At 43.0% G+C, this 16,143-nt stretch overlaps 1 protein-coding gene across 1 annotated transcript in view; it reads right to left on the minus strand.

Moving 5' to 3' along the window:
* The window catches only part of PTPRK (protein tyrosine phosphatase, receptor type K), a 492,629-nt gene that overhangs the window by 49,286 nt on the left and 427,200 nt on the right, over positions 1–16,143 (minus strand). The window contains 1 exon segment of the mRNA XM_015416770.1: positions 13,981–14,173. Coding sequence (XP_015272256.1) covers positions 13,981–14,173 — 193 coding nt within the window.

Below are 16,143 nucleotides of genomic sequence, written 5' to 3' on the forward strand. Positions count from 1 at the left end.
TACACAGATTGGGTTCTTTCTAAAATAATGCCCTGCATTTTCCATCTATGCTGCTACATCTCATTATTCAAAGAGTCCTGAGCACCATACCTCTGATCTCCTGTTATGGTCAGGATTATCCACCTTGTTAAATCGTACTCTCTTATCATATTCCTGGAGTCTTTTCCTTCCCTCCTCCCTGTTCCACTCTAATTTGATGACTGACCCTGGCCAAATAATATGAAACTTCTTAATACATTCTGCTTCAGAAGTTTCACACTGGAGTCTCCCTTCGAAGTTATTTTATTGAAGGATGGCAGCTTTCATAGTAGTAGTGCTTTGTCAAGGAAGAATAAAATGTTCCCCCACTGGTTTCTGAGTATCGTGATTTCTAATGTCAGATTTACATCTATTTATCTTTTCTGGAGGCAGGAACCTATTTGTCCAAGGTAGGTAGCAGAAAGGCATTGTGTTGATCCTTTATGGGATATTTTACTTTGGAAAATGAATGAATGAGTCGGAGCCAATAGTGCTGAAGTTATTAGATCCTGTGAGCATGTTGCCTGAGTGTATATGGGGAAATAGTTGGCATCTTGTTAGAGATGTAACAGTTTTGGAAATCTTGAAGCCATGGAAAAAATTATTTTTCCTAGATAGTATATTTTTTGTTGCTGTAACACCATAAAGTATCGTTTATCACATAGATAGCATATTAAATTGTACTCCTTTAGCATATTTCTTGAATACAAAAGCATCAGTGCCCTGTTTTCTACAAGCAAAAGGGAGCTGCTGACTACTGCACCCTGTGCTAACACATACAGCTGCCTTATACCGAATCAGTCCATTGAGGTCAGTATTGCCTACACAGACTGGCAGTGGCTCTCCAGGGTCTCAGACAGAGGTCTTTTCACATCACCTACTGAATGAGTTGTTCAACAGTGGAATCATTTGCCTAGGGAGGTAGTGAGCTCCCTCTCACTGACAGTCTTTAAACACAGGCTGAACAAACACTTGTCAGGGATGCTCTAGGCTGATCCTGCATTGAGCAAGGGGTCGGAATAAATGGCTTGTATGGCCATCCAGAGGGCAGCCCCCCTACTGGAAGTGACATCAGAAGGGATGGAGCTTGGGAAGTGACATCACAAAAGCCTTTCTCCTGTCTCTACCCCCAAAGTCTCCTGTCTCCACCCCCAAAGTCCTCAGATAGTTCCTGAGTCAGACTTGACAACCCTAATATACTAAGGTTCTACAACTTCAGTTATTTAACACCAATATTGTGCTAAATGCTGAAAAGGATGTAGAAATGATATAATCTGTACTAGAAGATTTTCATTCTAAATTACAGTTTTAAGAACTTACTCCTTCCAATTTGATCTGTCCCCATTAACCAAATAGATTTGTACTTGACTGCACTAACCAATGAAAGGATCTAATAACAAAACAGGTTCCAACATGGAACACTAACATCAAAGTCAAATTAATATGCTGGAAGGGCAATCATGTTCTTACAATAAAGTAAATAAACCAGCTCCTTAAACCATCACATGAGTTTTTAATTTCAGTGTCCGTGTGCCTCATTAAACCAAGTAATAGTATGAATAACATGTCAAAGTCACTTTAAATATCATGCTTTCCTCATTAAGTCATGTATACTGCAACAAAAATAATTTCATTGGCAGCTTGGCAGTTTCTTCTCATATACTTACCAGTTATAGGGACTGTAATCATTGAAGCGTAAAAAAGAAAATAAAACAAACATTTTTGAAGTCTGCCTTATATTAGAAAATGGTGGAATTAAAAATTGCAGAAGCTTCAGAGCAGTAGTAACTAGAAGAGCTTCTATAATTTTAGGGTCACACAGAAATTACCATGTAATTTTTAAACACCACACAAAAGCGCACACACTTCAAAAGGTAACACATAGACAAAGTACTTTTTGAATGCAAATTTATGAAAACTGTTATTAGAAACTGCAATGGAAGGAAACACCATATATATATTAAAACAAAATGACAAATGAGCAGTATCAAGTCTTTGATACAGCTATAAGCTACAGTGAACTCCAGCTAGGACCCATATTGCTTTTTGCCTCACATAAATAATATTTGTCAATGATCAACAAAACGGATAACTATACTGTGATGTGAACGCATGCAGAAACTGTCAGGCTGCCTTTCAGTTTTGCCCTGGGGCTGCTCTTCACAGCTGCTGTCTCACTGAAGTTCTAACAGATTAACCTTTGCATGTCAAAAGATTTGTTTCACCTAACCAAGTTGGAGGTTTTGATAGCTCTAATGTCACATCAAATAGGCTTGTTTAGAGACTATATGACAGTAAGGGTCTCTTGATGAAAAATGTTAGGAAACAGCACCCCATCAGCAAGCTTGGTTTTATTAATTATGTAAAGATGGGTATTGTAATTTAAGATTTTATATATTATTTTTTTACTAAATGATGGGAGCCAGAGTGGGCATTTTGATAGAGGACTGATTCTGAACACACAGGACGTATGTCCAGATACATGAAGCCCATGGGGGACCTTTGGGAGGTTACTGGTTGGTCTCCAAGGAACAGTGCAATTAATAACACATAGCTAAAGGGGTACAGAGCTTTGGAATTCTATTTCTCAAACAGAGCCATGCCACATGGAAAGTTGTTCTGGAAACTGAGGGGATTTTTAAAACCAGTTTCTGACATGTCCAAATTGGGGGGGGGGGGTCGGATCTTGTCAAACTGTTCCAGTAATTGCAGCACTGTGTCCTAGTACATGATACTTCCCTCTGGTGGAAGAAATTCCAGCATCCAAGTCTGCACTTACTGCTGAGAGAAAAACACCACATTTAGTGGAACAGATTAGCAGGACCTAACCTCATACATCCCACTGAATGTGCTCCAAGCTTCAGAAACAAGTAAACCAACTCTTCAGTTCCAGGATATAATCTTTCCACCAGACTTATGGTTCAAAATCTATCATTATCTGTATAGAAAAGAGTAAGAGTCCAGTAGCACCTTAAAGACTAACAAAATTTGTGGTAGGGTATGAGCTCTCATGAGTCACTGCTCACTTCTTCAGATACAGCTAGAATGTGAGTCCATCTGTCCTATCTATTGGAAAGTAGAGTTATTTCAGATGCCAAATGACATTATCAGGCAAATGAAAATAGATGGTGTGATTGGATTAGGGGTGATGTGCAGAGATTGTAGATCTTCTTCCACTGTCTACACTGGACAAACAGGACAGTCCCTTCGACAAAGAATTAATAGACATAAGTCTGACATCAGAAACCACAACATTCAAAAACCAGTGGGGGAACATTTTAACCTTCCAGGACATTCAGTCACTAACGTAAAAGTAGCAGTTATCTTACAAAGGAATTTCAAAGGGAGATTAGAAAGAGAGACTGCTGAATTGCAACTGATAACGAAATTCAAGACAATGCATCCACCTGGATTGAATCAAGACCTTGGTTTCCTTTCTCATTACCAATGCTGATTTCTCCATGCCTACTAATTTGGCATATCACACCTTCTGTTGTCACTTGCCTGATAATGCCATTTGGCATCTGAAATCACTCCATTTACCAATATACAGGACAGATGGACTCACATTCTAGCTGTATCTGAAGAAGTGAGCAGTGACACATCAAAGTTCATACCCTACCACAAATTTTTGTTAGTCTTAAGGTGCTACTGGACACTCTTTTCTACTGCTACAGACAGACTAACATGGCTACCCATCTTAAACTGTATATAGATAAGGACTTCAATTATTCAATATTTGCACTATTTCAGCTCTGCAGTATAAATGAGATAGCAAACTACAGGAGTGAGCCAAAACATGGGAGCTGTTTTCAAAAACACTTTTGCTCTTTGGGCAAAGCACATTCCAGTTCTGTTGACTTCTGAGAGGGTAGGTAAAAAAAACCCGGGTGAAATCTGTTCTGAAATCTGTATATCCAGTAAGAACATTTCCTTCTCTTTTACCTGACAGCACTGACACTCTTCAGAGCCCCAATCAGCTACTGCTTTGACAGCCATCACACAGTCAAATCAGTTACAAGGTGCCACTATCCTTAGGCAGAGCACAATGTAACTGAAAACAAAAAATGGCATTGAACCAGCAGCCAACTGAGGCTGAAAAGAACACACAACAAAGAAAAAGCTTTGGAAAGGAACATCTTCCATAAGCAGTGCTGTAATCGTTGATTATTTGGTGCAGCCCTAGGAAGATAGTGCTGCATATACTTGAATATTCAGACGGTCTATCTTTTTAATTGGAAACAGGCCCCTCCAGCAGGCAATAAAATATATTTGTTGGTAAGACTTATGAATCATGCAAGGAAGTGAAACCCATGAAGGAATGGATGAAGAAGGACTAGGTCCTCACCTAACACAGCGGTCGGCACAAGTGGATCATTTGGCACTGCAGGAAAACAAAGCTCATGAAGAAATATATTACCCTCAATTGGTGTGTATATAAATATATATGTATCTTTTAAAACACAGAGATTTGTTTTCAAAAATCACATAATGTCTATTTATCTTGTTAATACAAACAGAACACAAACAACCTACTTTACTGGAGACAATATTGGCATATGCAAATTTATAAAAAGGCCTAATTTAGTCAATCTGGACATCTGATAGCATTTGCTGTTTAAAAGCCACAGAGTAAACCTCAGGTAGATTTGCCAGCACAGCTGCCAAAGTCTAATTGGAACAGTTAGAAAGCAATTGCTGCTACTTTCAGAAACTTAGCACTATGCCAAACGCACACTGAATTTTTCACAGGGCGCAGCGCAAATAGATTCAATAGATTCATTTGAAAGTATAGAAAGAGGTTAAAGTGGAGTTACATTAACTGAGGTGCTCATCAGCAAGTTTCCTTGATGGAAGTGAAACATCAACAAGCATTTAAATTAATGGCTAAGCATTCCGGCTTCAGCTGCTGAGTAAATTATGTGTTGCATAGTGACTAGTTTTATGCATCACTTCTATCAGTGCAGTTGTCTCAAAACAGACATTATGGCTACCATATGGCTGCTCCACATGGACCAGTATCTGAATTAAGAGTATCTGCACTGGGCTACATCTGTCACTAGAACACTCCACTACTTGGAGACACCAAAGCACTGAGAAAATGACAACCATTAAATTGCATACACAGTCCAATAAGAAACTGGCAATATGTAACACATATACATGAGAATATAAGAAGAGTCATGCTGGATCAGACCGAAGGCCCATCTAATTCAGCATTCTGCTCACATAGTGGCTGACCAGGTACCTCTACAATGTCAGAAACAGCATGCTCCGCACCAACTGATCTAAAGAGGCATACTGCTTCTGGTACTGGAGGGGGGTAGATATCCATCATGACTCGTAGCCGTTGATACTTGTAACTTGAATGCAATCACTGTACTTGTTATATACACGGCATGCACTACAGTGGCTACCAAACTGCAACTGGCACAGAACAAAAAACCCACGGGGGGGGGGGGGGGAGAGTCAGGAACATCTAAAGCAGGGGGTCATTGAGGGCAATGATGTTGTTGCTTTGGGACTCCTATACTGGTAGAACTATTATATTTTACGATAGTCTTAAATTAACAGCTGCTTTCCGGTATTAAACTACAAGATAAACAGGGCATGAAATGCTAAGAAATAGTATAACCATTATAATGTATTGACCATATCAGCACATCTTCTCTTAGTTTCCGAGTGGTAACTGACTTTGTATTTGTCGCTCAAAGTGGATGGAATAAAAGATGTTTTAATAAGAAAATTTTCTAACATAGAAAATAGGGTTGTGCTTACCTGTAACTGTTGTTCATCAGTCACCTGTGCAGTCATACATGGGTATTGCGCCTGCAGACACCTACTGAGGATAGGTTCTTGAAGCTCAAGAAATGCCTAAGGTGCTCTATCCACCTCCTCCTTGCTGCTTCCCACCTTTTCAAGTGTGGTATATAAAAGAGAGAGGAGCAACCTTCCCTCACTTCCTCTCTGCTGCTGCCATACAGTTGTTGGGTTTAGTTAAGAGCTCATAGAGGGACAGGAGGGAGCAATGTGTGACTGCACAGGTGACCACTCAATGAACAACAGTTACAGGTAAGTACAACCTTGTTTTCATTGTTGTGGTACTTGTGCAGTCCCATACAGGAGAGTAGCAAGCTGATCTACCAGTCTTAAGAAGGCAGGTTTAAGCCCTCAGTTGAATATAGACTACAGGACTGCTCTTCCCACTGCCATGTCTCTCGTAGCATCTATGTCCATCAAGAAATGCTTTGCAAGGGGGCGCATGAAAAAGTCCACGGTGCAGCCTTGCAGACAGAGTCAATGGAGAGACCACAACAAAAGGCAGCAGAGGCAGATTGTGCTTGGGTAGAGAGAGTATGTACCAAGCTGTGAACTCATGCGAGTTTATAACACAGTTTAATGCAGATGACTATATATCTGGAAATGAATTGTACCCACAGTTAGTCGCCCACATTGGGGCCTAGGAAGCAGGTGAAAAGGTGGTTGTCTTTTACGAAGGGTTTCATTCTGCCAAGGCAGAAAAGATGTGTTCTATGCATGTCTAAGGAGTGGAGGGCTCATTCCTTGTCACCCTGTGCTTGTGGATTTAACAATGGTAGGGTGATATCCTGGTTTAGATGGAATTTGGATGTTAGAGGAAGAAACTGCAGCGAAATGCGAAGGACTACTCTGGTGTCAAAGACTTTCAGAAAGGAGGGGGTCATGTTGCAGTGCTTGCAATTAGCTGACCCTTCTGGCTGATATGATGGCAATCAGGAACTCTGTTTTCACGGTAAGGAGATGTAGAGAGCAGGTGGCCATGGGTTCAAATGGTCTGCCCGTGAGCTTGAAAGCACAAGTGATAGGCTCCACTGTGGGAATGGAGGCTGGACTGGGTGAAATTGTTTTAGTAACCCCTTAAGGAATAGTTTGGATTCCCTTTCGGCTTGATATATCTGTGGAAGCATGCTATGGCTGCTAGATGGACTGTTATGGAGGTGAACAAGAGTGCTCCCTGGCCAGGTTTAGGAGGTACAAGACGGGACCCGCAACAAAATGTTGCGCAATGTGTTGTGGCTTGGTTTAACTTGTAACTGCAGAAGTAGGTTTTGTGTACTGTCAGTCTCCCCTACATAGTGTTATTCCTTCTCTCTGTTTGTCTGTCCCCTCAGCCCAGGGAAGGTGCGAGGCAACCAGAGCATCACTCCTGTTAGGGGCAGTGAAAAACCAGGAGCCTTGCTACTACTCCCCCAACACTGCTGTCTGGTGACAATGACTAAATGTATATACTCCTGGTCATGAGACAGAGTGGGGACCAAGGCGGGGTATAAGTAAGTTCTTAAGGTAGCATGAAGAAGTCCTTCCTTCTGAAGCCGTCTAAGAAATTGGCCTCTATTGCCAAACTTGTTGCAGTTAGTTCCATAAGTTCACTGTATGTTATGCTAGGGGGCTTCTCTTGGCAGAGTGGGGATTTTAACCTGGGTCTTCCAGATCCTAATTTTATTCTCCAACCATTAGTGGTGGGAAGTGCTGTCAAGTCACAGGCAACTTATGGTAACACTGTGGGTTTCCTAGGCAAGAGACTAACAGAGTTGGTTTGCCATGACTGTCCTTCACATAGCAAACCTTGATTTCCATGGTGGTCTCCCATCCAAGTACTAACAAAGTACTAATTTAGCTCCTGTGATCCAGCAGACTTACAGCTGTTTAAAGGCAGAGCTCTCTCAATCGGTAGGGAGGTGGGGAGAGCAGCAAGGTTGGAGGGGAGGGGAGTGCCAAAGGTGGGGAGGTAGGTGGGAAGAGAGCAATGGTAGGGGTGAGTGAATGCCAGGGATGGGTGGGTAGTGGTGCCAAGGGTGGGGAGTAGATAGGGAGAGCTGCAAAGGTGGGATTACTGGAGTGCCAAGGCGGAGGGGGGGGGGTAGGTGGGGACAGCAGCAAGGATGGGGGGTAGTTGGGGAGAGGTGCAAAGGTGGGGAAGAATGGGGGGTAGTTGGGGAGAGCTGCAAAGGTGGGGGTGAGTGAAGGGGGAAATGGGGGTAGGTTATCAAAGAAGAGGAGCTGCGGTGGCTCAAGTGGTTAAGATGCTGAACTGCAGGCTGTGGAAGGTCGGTAGTTTAGCAGTTCGAGACCCGAGTTTGCCGCATGATGGAGTGAGCTCCCATCTCTAGTTCCAGCTCCTGCCAACCTAGCAGTTCAAAAGCAAGAAACTGCAAGTAGATAAATAGGTACCACTTCAGTGGGAAGGTAACAGCGCTCCATGAGCCTTGGTGTTTAGTCATGCCGGCCACATGACCACAGAAATGTCTTCGGACAGCGCTGGCTCTTCAGCTTTGAAATGGAGATGATCACCACAACCCTAGAGTTGGATTTGACTGGCTTTCGAGCAAGGGAACGTTTGCCTTTATCAGAGAAGGAGGGGTAGATTGACAAAGAAGAGACGGGGGCAGGTTGACAGAGAAGGGGAGGGGGGAAGACTGTTAGAAGAGGAAAAGGGAAGGAAGCAAAGAGGTGGAAGGGATGCACTCTCTCTGTAAGGAGGAGGAAGGTTGGAAGAGGATTCAGTGGCCAAGGAGGAAGTGCCAACTTTTGGAAGAGCCATGGTAGGAGGACGCCGCTGTGTTGGAAACTGTTGGGAAGTGTGGGGGGGTGTTGGGGGGGCTGCCCTGTTGCCTGTTCAGGAAGGGAGAAACTTGCAGGGAGGGGACTTTCCCCCACCTTTGCTTCCCTCTCCCACCCGGCAGTCTAAGCGCCCTTCCATTTCTCTCCCCTCCCACCCCCTCCGGCCAGGCCGATGCTTGCCGTTGCTGCTGTAGTGCTGTGGCTGCTCCCCACCAAGCACCCAGAGGAGCAGGCCGAGCAGCAGTGGTGAGGGCCACATCTTGGTCAGCAGCAAAGAAAGAGGCGGCAGCGGGGAGAGCTGGAGAAGCACCACTTCATTGTTTCAGGCATTGGCTGAGGGGACAGGGCACGGCCCAGCTTGGCTGAGACACCTTCCCTTCCTTCCCTCGCCGGGTGAGGCAAAGGCCGGCAGGCATCAGTCGGCGGAGAGGGTGAAGCGAGTGGCCGCTCCCAGGGTGTCTTGCATGTAGAGCATTGGCTGGGGGGGGTATAGCCATGGCAGTTGTCCTCGTGGCAGCAACTACTTCTCCTGGTGTTCAAAACGGCGGCGGCAGCTTCTCTAGGGCTCTCCAGCACGTTCTCCCGCCTTAGTACATATGTTTTCTGCGCAGGTGCTGTTAACACTGTTCTACTTTTTGGCTGTTTTTAACCTCCCCCTTATGTTTTTTAAAGTTTTTAGATTTTTCTGTACACCTAGCAAGTGGCCCACGAGTACAGGATAATCTCTTTTCCCTCCATGTGTTCCGTGTCTCTGGAAATAAGTATCCGCACACAGGGGCACAGTTGGGAATTAGATATATAGATCTGAAGACTCTTTTTATGGGACATGTGACAGGTTCTGAGTTTTGATCCTTAGCCCATGTACAGAAATACTTTCATCTGAAAGAATAAGAGGGCCAGGTGGCCAGTTTTCTAGTATTAAGCAGAACTTCTTTTACATGTTCAGAAATCTGGCAGTTTGTCATTGAATAAGCCACACTGCTAAATGTAAGATGCCAATGTTTGGGTGCAGGAAGGAGCCCTGTAGAAGAAGGCTGCATTCCTGGGGAAGGGACATGTACCGCTTAAGGGATATAGCTAGCAGTGTTGAGAACCATGTTTGTCTCAGCCGAAAAGAGGCTATTAAGACAGACAATGAGTGTTTCTGTCTCATTTTGTAAAGGGCCCTGGGGGATAGTGGTGGTGGGGAAATGTGAATAGCAGGATGTGGAAAGCATCTCCCGGAGCATTCAGGTTCCATGTGCCTTGGGAACAAAAGAATGTGTGTTTTTTAAATTCCATCTGGTAGTAAGTCAGTCTATTGTTGGCACTCTCCAATGATTGAATATCAGGGCAAGAAAAAACCCAGTTGATTTGCCAAGTGCGAGGTACTAGGGGGTGCAGCTGAGGAAGTCCACTAACCAGTTGTTGGTCCTATGTGAATGTCCGGGATAGTGGCATTATTGCAAATGACCATTCCCATATTAGTGTAGAAAGATGACAGAGCATGAGTGAAGAGGTACCACCCTGTTTGTTTATGGCCATGAGATTCTCTGTGGCTATTTGGATCTTTTCGCCCACCATGTAGATGTGCAGGGCTAACAGACTGCTGTATAGGACCTGGAGTTCAAGCACGTAGATGCATTGGAGTGCTTCTTGGGTAGACCATGTCTTGCTAACCAACACTTGCCTGATGTGGGTGCCCCAACCTGACAAAAAGGCATCCATGGTGAGTGTGGCTTCTGGTAAAGGGAGATGCTTTGGAGTTTTGGCTTGGTATCGAATACAATCAGCCACTTGTCAAGGTACAGGTATATCTTACACCCTAGCCTTCATAGGCAGGCTACTACCATTGCTACAATTTTGGAAGCGGTGATATTTTTGATGCACCGGTCTTATCTTTACATGGAAATATGTATCAAGCAACTCTAGCGTTACAAACCATACAGTTGGCCATAACAGAGGAAGGAAATCAGGAATGGATAACATTCCGTACTTTTATTAACATAAACTTATTCAGGTTTAGGATGAGTCTCACTCCCCTCTCCTTTTCTTTTTGACCAGAAAGTATCTGGATTAGGACCCTGAGTGTTGATCTTTTACTTGCACTGTCATGATTGCTTTCTTGCTGAGGAGGGTGTTGACCTCTGCAGAAATTTCTGGAGAGGGGACAAGAGGGTTGGATGACTGGGGTAACTAGGCTGGAAGAGAGGCAAACTTTATGGCATATTGGTTTGTCATGATGCTGAGCACTCACTGGTCTTGAGAAGTGTCCTGCCAAGTGAGTTGCTGAGGGCTCAGTTCCTCTGTTGACTAAAGTGCTGGGCATGGGCCGTAGTTGTCTAAAGCCCTGCCTCACAGTTTGGTGGGGTTTGGCAAGTGAAATCTAGCTTTGCCCCTCAGAGAAGGGAACCTTTTCCTTTGTGGGACAGGGGGTTGACGGGCAGACATATAGGGAGGCCTGTTGGAGTATGAAGGTGATCCTCTTCCTCTGACCTCTTCCCCTGAATATAGGGTAGTATGGTCTCTAGTATGGCCTAGGTCTAGTAGCAGAAGGTGTAGAGGGAATCACCCCTAAGGATTTAGTAGTAAGTTTGTGCTTCCTTGCCTTACTGTTGTTGACACTGAAGAGATCCATGCCTTTGAAGGGTAGGTCTTCAGTTCTGGTGTGGGTTTCTTAGGGCAGCATGGCAGACCTCAGCCATGAGTGTTAGTGTAGTGTAGGCTGCACAGTGAGTGGAGTGCTTTGTTGAAGAGATTTGATGTTTGGACAGCTTTGACACCTCTAAGGACAGGAGTTTTGCCAGTTTGTGCTTGTCAACAGGTAAGGAACAATCCCATCCCACCCCATAGAAGGTATTCATAGCAGGCCATGATGCATTGATAAGTGGCAATTTTGAAACCAATGGAAGAAGAAGCATTGAGGTAGAAGGGGACAACTATGGTGAGTGCCCCGATGGAGAGGGTGTTCTTGGAACAGAGACTGTCTCCTTGAGTGGTTGCAAAAATGGTTTGTGAGGAGTTATTATTATTTACTTAATTTATACCCCGCCCTATCCCACAAGTGGGCTCAGGGCAGCTTACAACACAAGATTCATAAAACAATAAAAGCGATAAAACCAATAAAACAACAGATGGCTCAATAAACAATAGCAGAAAGGACCCTTGCCTCATATCAGGTGAATAAAAGCTCCAGTGCCCAAGTAATGTTATTTAAGCAGCAGGGCACTAGGAAGGGGCCATGAATAGGTGAGGCCAGAGTGGTTGAATGTCTGCTGCCTCAAACCAAAAGCCTGGTGGAACAGCTCTGCTTTACAGGCCCTGCGGAACTGTAATAGGTCCCTCAGGGTGTGAGCATGTTCCACCATGTTGGGGCAAGGGCTGAAAAAGCCCTTACCCTGGTTGAGGTTAAGCAGACGTCTCTCAGGTTGGGGTCACCAGGAGGTGTTGATTGAAAGAGCGTAAAGCTCCCCGGGCTCATATGGGGAGAGGCGGTCCCGCAGGTAGGATGGTCTTTAGGATGAGGATGGGTAGGAGTGAACAACGACTTTGACTTGGGAGGCTTCTCTGCATGTTTGTGTTTGTACTGCAAGGCCTGCCTCTTTGGCAGGGCATCTGAGGTGGTTTGAACAGCAGGCATCTTTTTTTGGGGGGGGGATTTAGGGCTTGTTATTTTATCTTTTGTTTTAGCTGGGGATGTTTTAATTATTATTGTGAGCAGCTCTGAGCCAAGAGGAAAGGCGGGATATGTTTTAGTAAATAAATAAACCCCTCCTTCCTGCACTGCTGTGACCTCTTAACTAAATCCAACAACTATACCTCAGTCCAGCAGTGGCAGAGAGGAACTGATGGAAGGGTGTTCAATCCCCTTCTCATGCTGGAAAAGGCCAGAACCAGCACGGAGGGGGACAACGGAGTACCCTTGAGCATTTTTTGAGCTTCAAAAATCTCTCCACAGTAGACCCGTGCAATACCCATGTGGGGCTCCACAGGTACCTCCCCGGGCTCATATGGGGAGAGGCGGTCCCGCAGGTAGGATGGTCTTTAGGATGAGGATGGGTAGGAGTGAACAACGACTTTGACTTGGGAGGCTTCTCTGCATGTTTGTGTTTGTACTGCAAGGCCTGCCTCTTTGGCAGGGCATCTGAGGTGGTTTGAACAGCAGGCATCTTTTTTTTTGGGGGGGGGATTTAGGGCTTGTTATTTTATCTTTTGTTTTAGCTGGGGATGTTTTAATTATTATTGTGAGCAGCTCTGAGCCAAGAGGAAAGGCGAGATATGTTTTAGTAAATAAATAAACCCCTCCTTCCTGCACTGCTGTGACCTCTTAACTAAATCCAACAACTATACCTCAGTCCAGCAGTGGCAGAGAGGAACTGATGGAAGGGTGTTCAGTCCCCTTCTCATGCTGGAAAAGGCCAGAACCAGCAGGGAGGGGGACAACGGAGTACCCTTGAGCATTTTTTGAGCTTCAAAAATCTCTCCACAGTAGACCCGTGCAATACCCATGTGGGGCTCCACAGGTACTATGACCAAGCACTGGGTTGCATCCATCCAGCCTGTTCAGCTAATGGTGGTGTATTCCATCAGTGGACAATGTATCTTTTGGTGGGATAAGCCTTGCACCAACAGAATGCATCTCACACTAACCTAATATGCCAACCTGAGCAGAAGAATCTGCTGTTTTAAAATTATCCCTTCATTATATCATTGGTGAAATTAACCCACTATGAGAACTCTCCAAAAAGTACTGGATTTCTATAACAATCTAAGTTCTGTATGGATAAATGTGCAGGTTTTGAAACTCATGTTCCTGGTAAATATAGATGGTTCTTGCAACCTATATGCATGTAGAATGATCATATCAATCCATCTGCAAAGCGTTTAATGTTGAAATAATTAATGTGTGTTTTCTGCTCTAGACACACCAAAGAAAAGATAACATACTGACAAACCTAACTCTACCTTTTCTATGACAAAGATTGCTGCTAGGGCAGTTTCCTGCTGTTCATGGCAAACCTTTTAAAAATTTAACTGCAACTGTGCTACAGGGTTATAATATCTTTTAATGGCTTATTTAAGTTTATAATAGCTTATTTACACACTATTTATTTAAAAATATTCTTGTGTTTCTTGTCTTTTGTCTCTTAAAAACATCAGACAAAGACAAGCATCTTTTGGGGTGGGTGGGTGGAGTAAGCTCTTGCAACAAGAGTCCAACTAGGAATGTTTGTACCTTTCATGTGCTCTGATGAACATATACCCCAACTTTTCCTAACAAGGGTGCATCCTATTGGACAAACTCTTCACAAAGTAATATTTTCTTTACAAAACTAGTGAACAGAAATTATAGAGAGAATAACAGCTCCTGTCCAACAAAACAACAGCAACAACAAAACAACTCTGCCACTTACACCTGGGGCTGAAGTTATGAGAGTCCATAAAGGTAACCGAGAGAGGATCCTCTGCATGAAGGGTGCTCTGATCTGCGTAACTCCTATCCATTGCATTCACCATGTGGGTCATTTCTTGCCTCGTGTTTCCCATGGCATCTTTACGTTTCTTAGCAAGTTTGCTGCCCAGCCAAAAACACACAAAAAAGAAAGAAAGATATCAGAAGTCATCTGAAATCAGAAGCTATGTTGTGAGCAGTAACAAACAGCAACTGAAGAACGGTAACTGAATGAATCTGTCACATTTAGAGGTGACTTGAGATGTTACAGCATCCAGTCACACAGATATGCAAATGACTTGCACTATCGAGTGATGTGATGCCTCTGTGATGTTCGAAGAGGTAAAAATTATAAGCTTCAGATTAATGTATAGCTTGAGGAGTGCAGGGCCTGGAGTCTAACTCCATTTAATCAGAAATAAATTCACAATAATTTCAGGAAGAGTCACTTTGAAGTAAGTGAGCTTGGGATTGCAGTACTTGGTAGTGCACTATGCACCTGGTTGTCGCTGGGTGGCTGCCTCTGCTGTAATATCTAAAGCTGCTCTTAGTGGTGGCCAGCACAGGTTTATTCATATAACTGAACAAAGCTTACACTTGTATCATTATTTTTATCTGCTGTTATGTATATTCTACAGAAATATTTTCATTTACAAATTTCTACTCTTTTCTCCAATATTGTTTTTCTATCCTATTGCAGCAAAATATACAAATTGGAGGTGGTGGTGGAGAGAACCTGCATTTTAACAAATAAGCACCTGCACATGTAATCATATCCATCATACCAGGTTTCATCTATATTTTAATTTGGCATCAGATAATTCATTTCTTGAATCCTTTTGGTGGAGAAGAAATTTATCACTTTTACTGCTTAGGCTGCCAAAAGTATACAAACAGCAGCAACAAAAGGTACATAGTTCTCTGTCTATTAAGGTTACTTTTCATACTCACTGATCATTCATCAATTTCTTTATAGCATATATGATAAATGGTAAAGAGAATGGAATTCTCACATGTGCTACCACTGATTTTGACATACAAAAAATTCTGTGCTGTTTTCATAATGCAGACTTAATGCAAAACTGTGCTTTAGCACTATGTGAACAAGCCCTGGGTTCACACAATCCTTCTTCATCTTTCTGAAGCTGCAGTCAATTAAGAACTGTCATTTTAGCATGTCTATTTTTCTGCTTAATCAGAAAACAATATTTCAGCAAACTAAGTAGCCTTTTCAATAACTGACTGTTCCAGTGTAAAACAGCTGACTATGATTATGTGAAGGGAGGAACCAAAGATCTAATTCTTGCAGCACCAAAACATGGCTTGACATTAAATCTGAACAATTCTAATTCATGACTCTACCAAACCCTTTCAAGTAAAGTAACTTAAGGCATGAGCCAGTCTCTCATGGCACTTATCCCATGGCAAATGCTAAACTGTACACATCACAAGTGATTAATCGATGGCTGGCATTTAGTGGGAAATGGGCACACATAATGAAGGCTGGAACATGCCCTATCCTGAAATGGAAATAATTTCTTTATGTTGTCCTTTGTGTAGCTAAATGTTTGGAAAACACATTGGTAGTATTTCCTATATAAGAAAGCTATTGAGAATGCCACCTGCATTACACTGTCGTGTGAGAGAGTACACAATAGTATATTTTTGATATTTCTGCTTCTAGACCAAATGTATATTTCTACACAATAATGTCGTGTGTAACAATAACAGGTTTGTATACTAATATATTAATAAAGCGCACATGAGCTAAATATTAAACATATTCCTAGCAACAGATATAGCTACAACATAAAGGAAAACTGCAATTTTAAAATGAACATGTAATCAATATTGTGCAATTAAAAAAACCGAATACATGTTTACTTTGTAAATGTGCTAAGATATCTACATTATCATGTTTTCTACCATGTGGGAAAGGAACTATTCCTTGACGTTGCCCAGAAGACATGCTCTCTTAGAGAAATGGGTGTGCCCTAAAACCTTAAATGCATGTTAGTTAGCTAGGAAGCAAGTTTGTCCCACACTTGTTCAGAATTTTTCTTCTACTATTTTCTGTTTGTTTATGAAAACCT

The sequence above is a fragment of the Gekko japonicus genome, unplaced genomic scaffold (genome assembly GCF_001447785.1).
Source record: "Gekko japonicus isolate JY-2015 unplaced genomic scaffold, Gekko_japonicus_V1.1 scaffold92, whole genome shotgun sequence".
NCBI lineage: Eukaryota > Metazoa > Chordata > Lepidosauria > Squamata > Gekkonidae > Gekko > Gekko japonicus.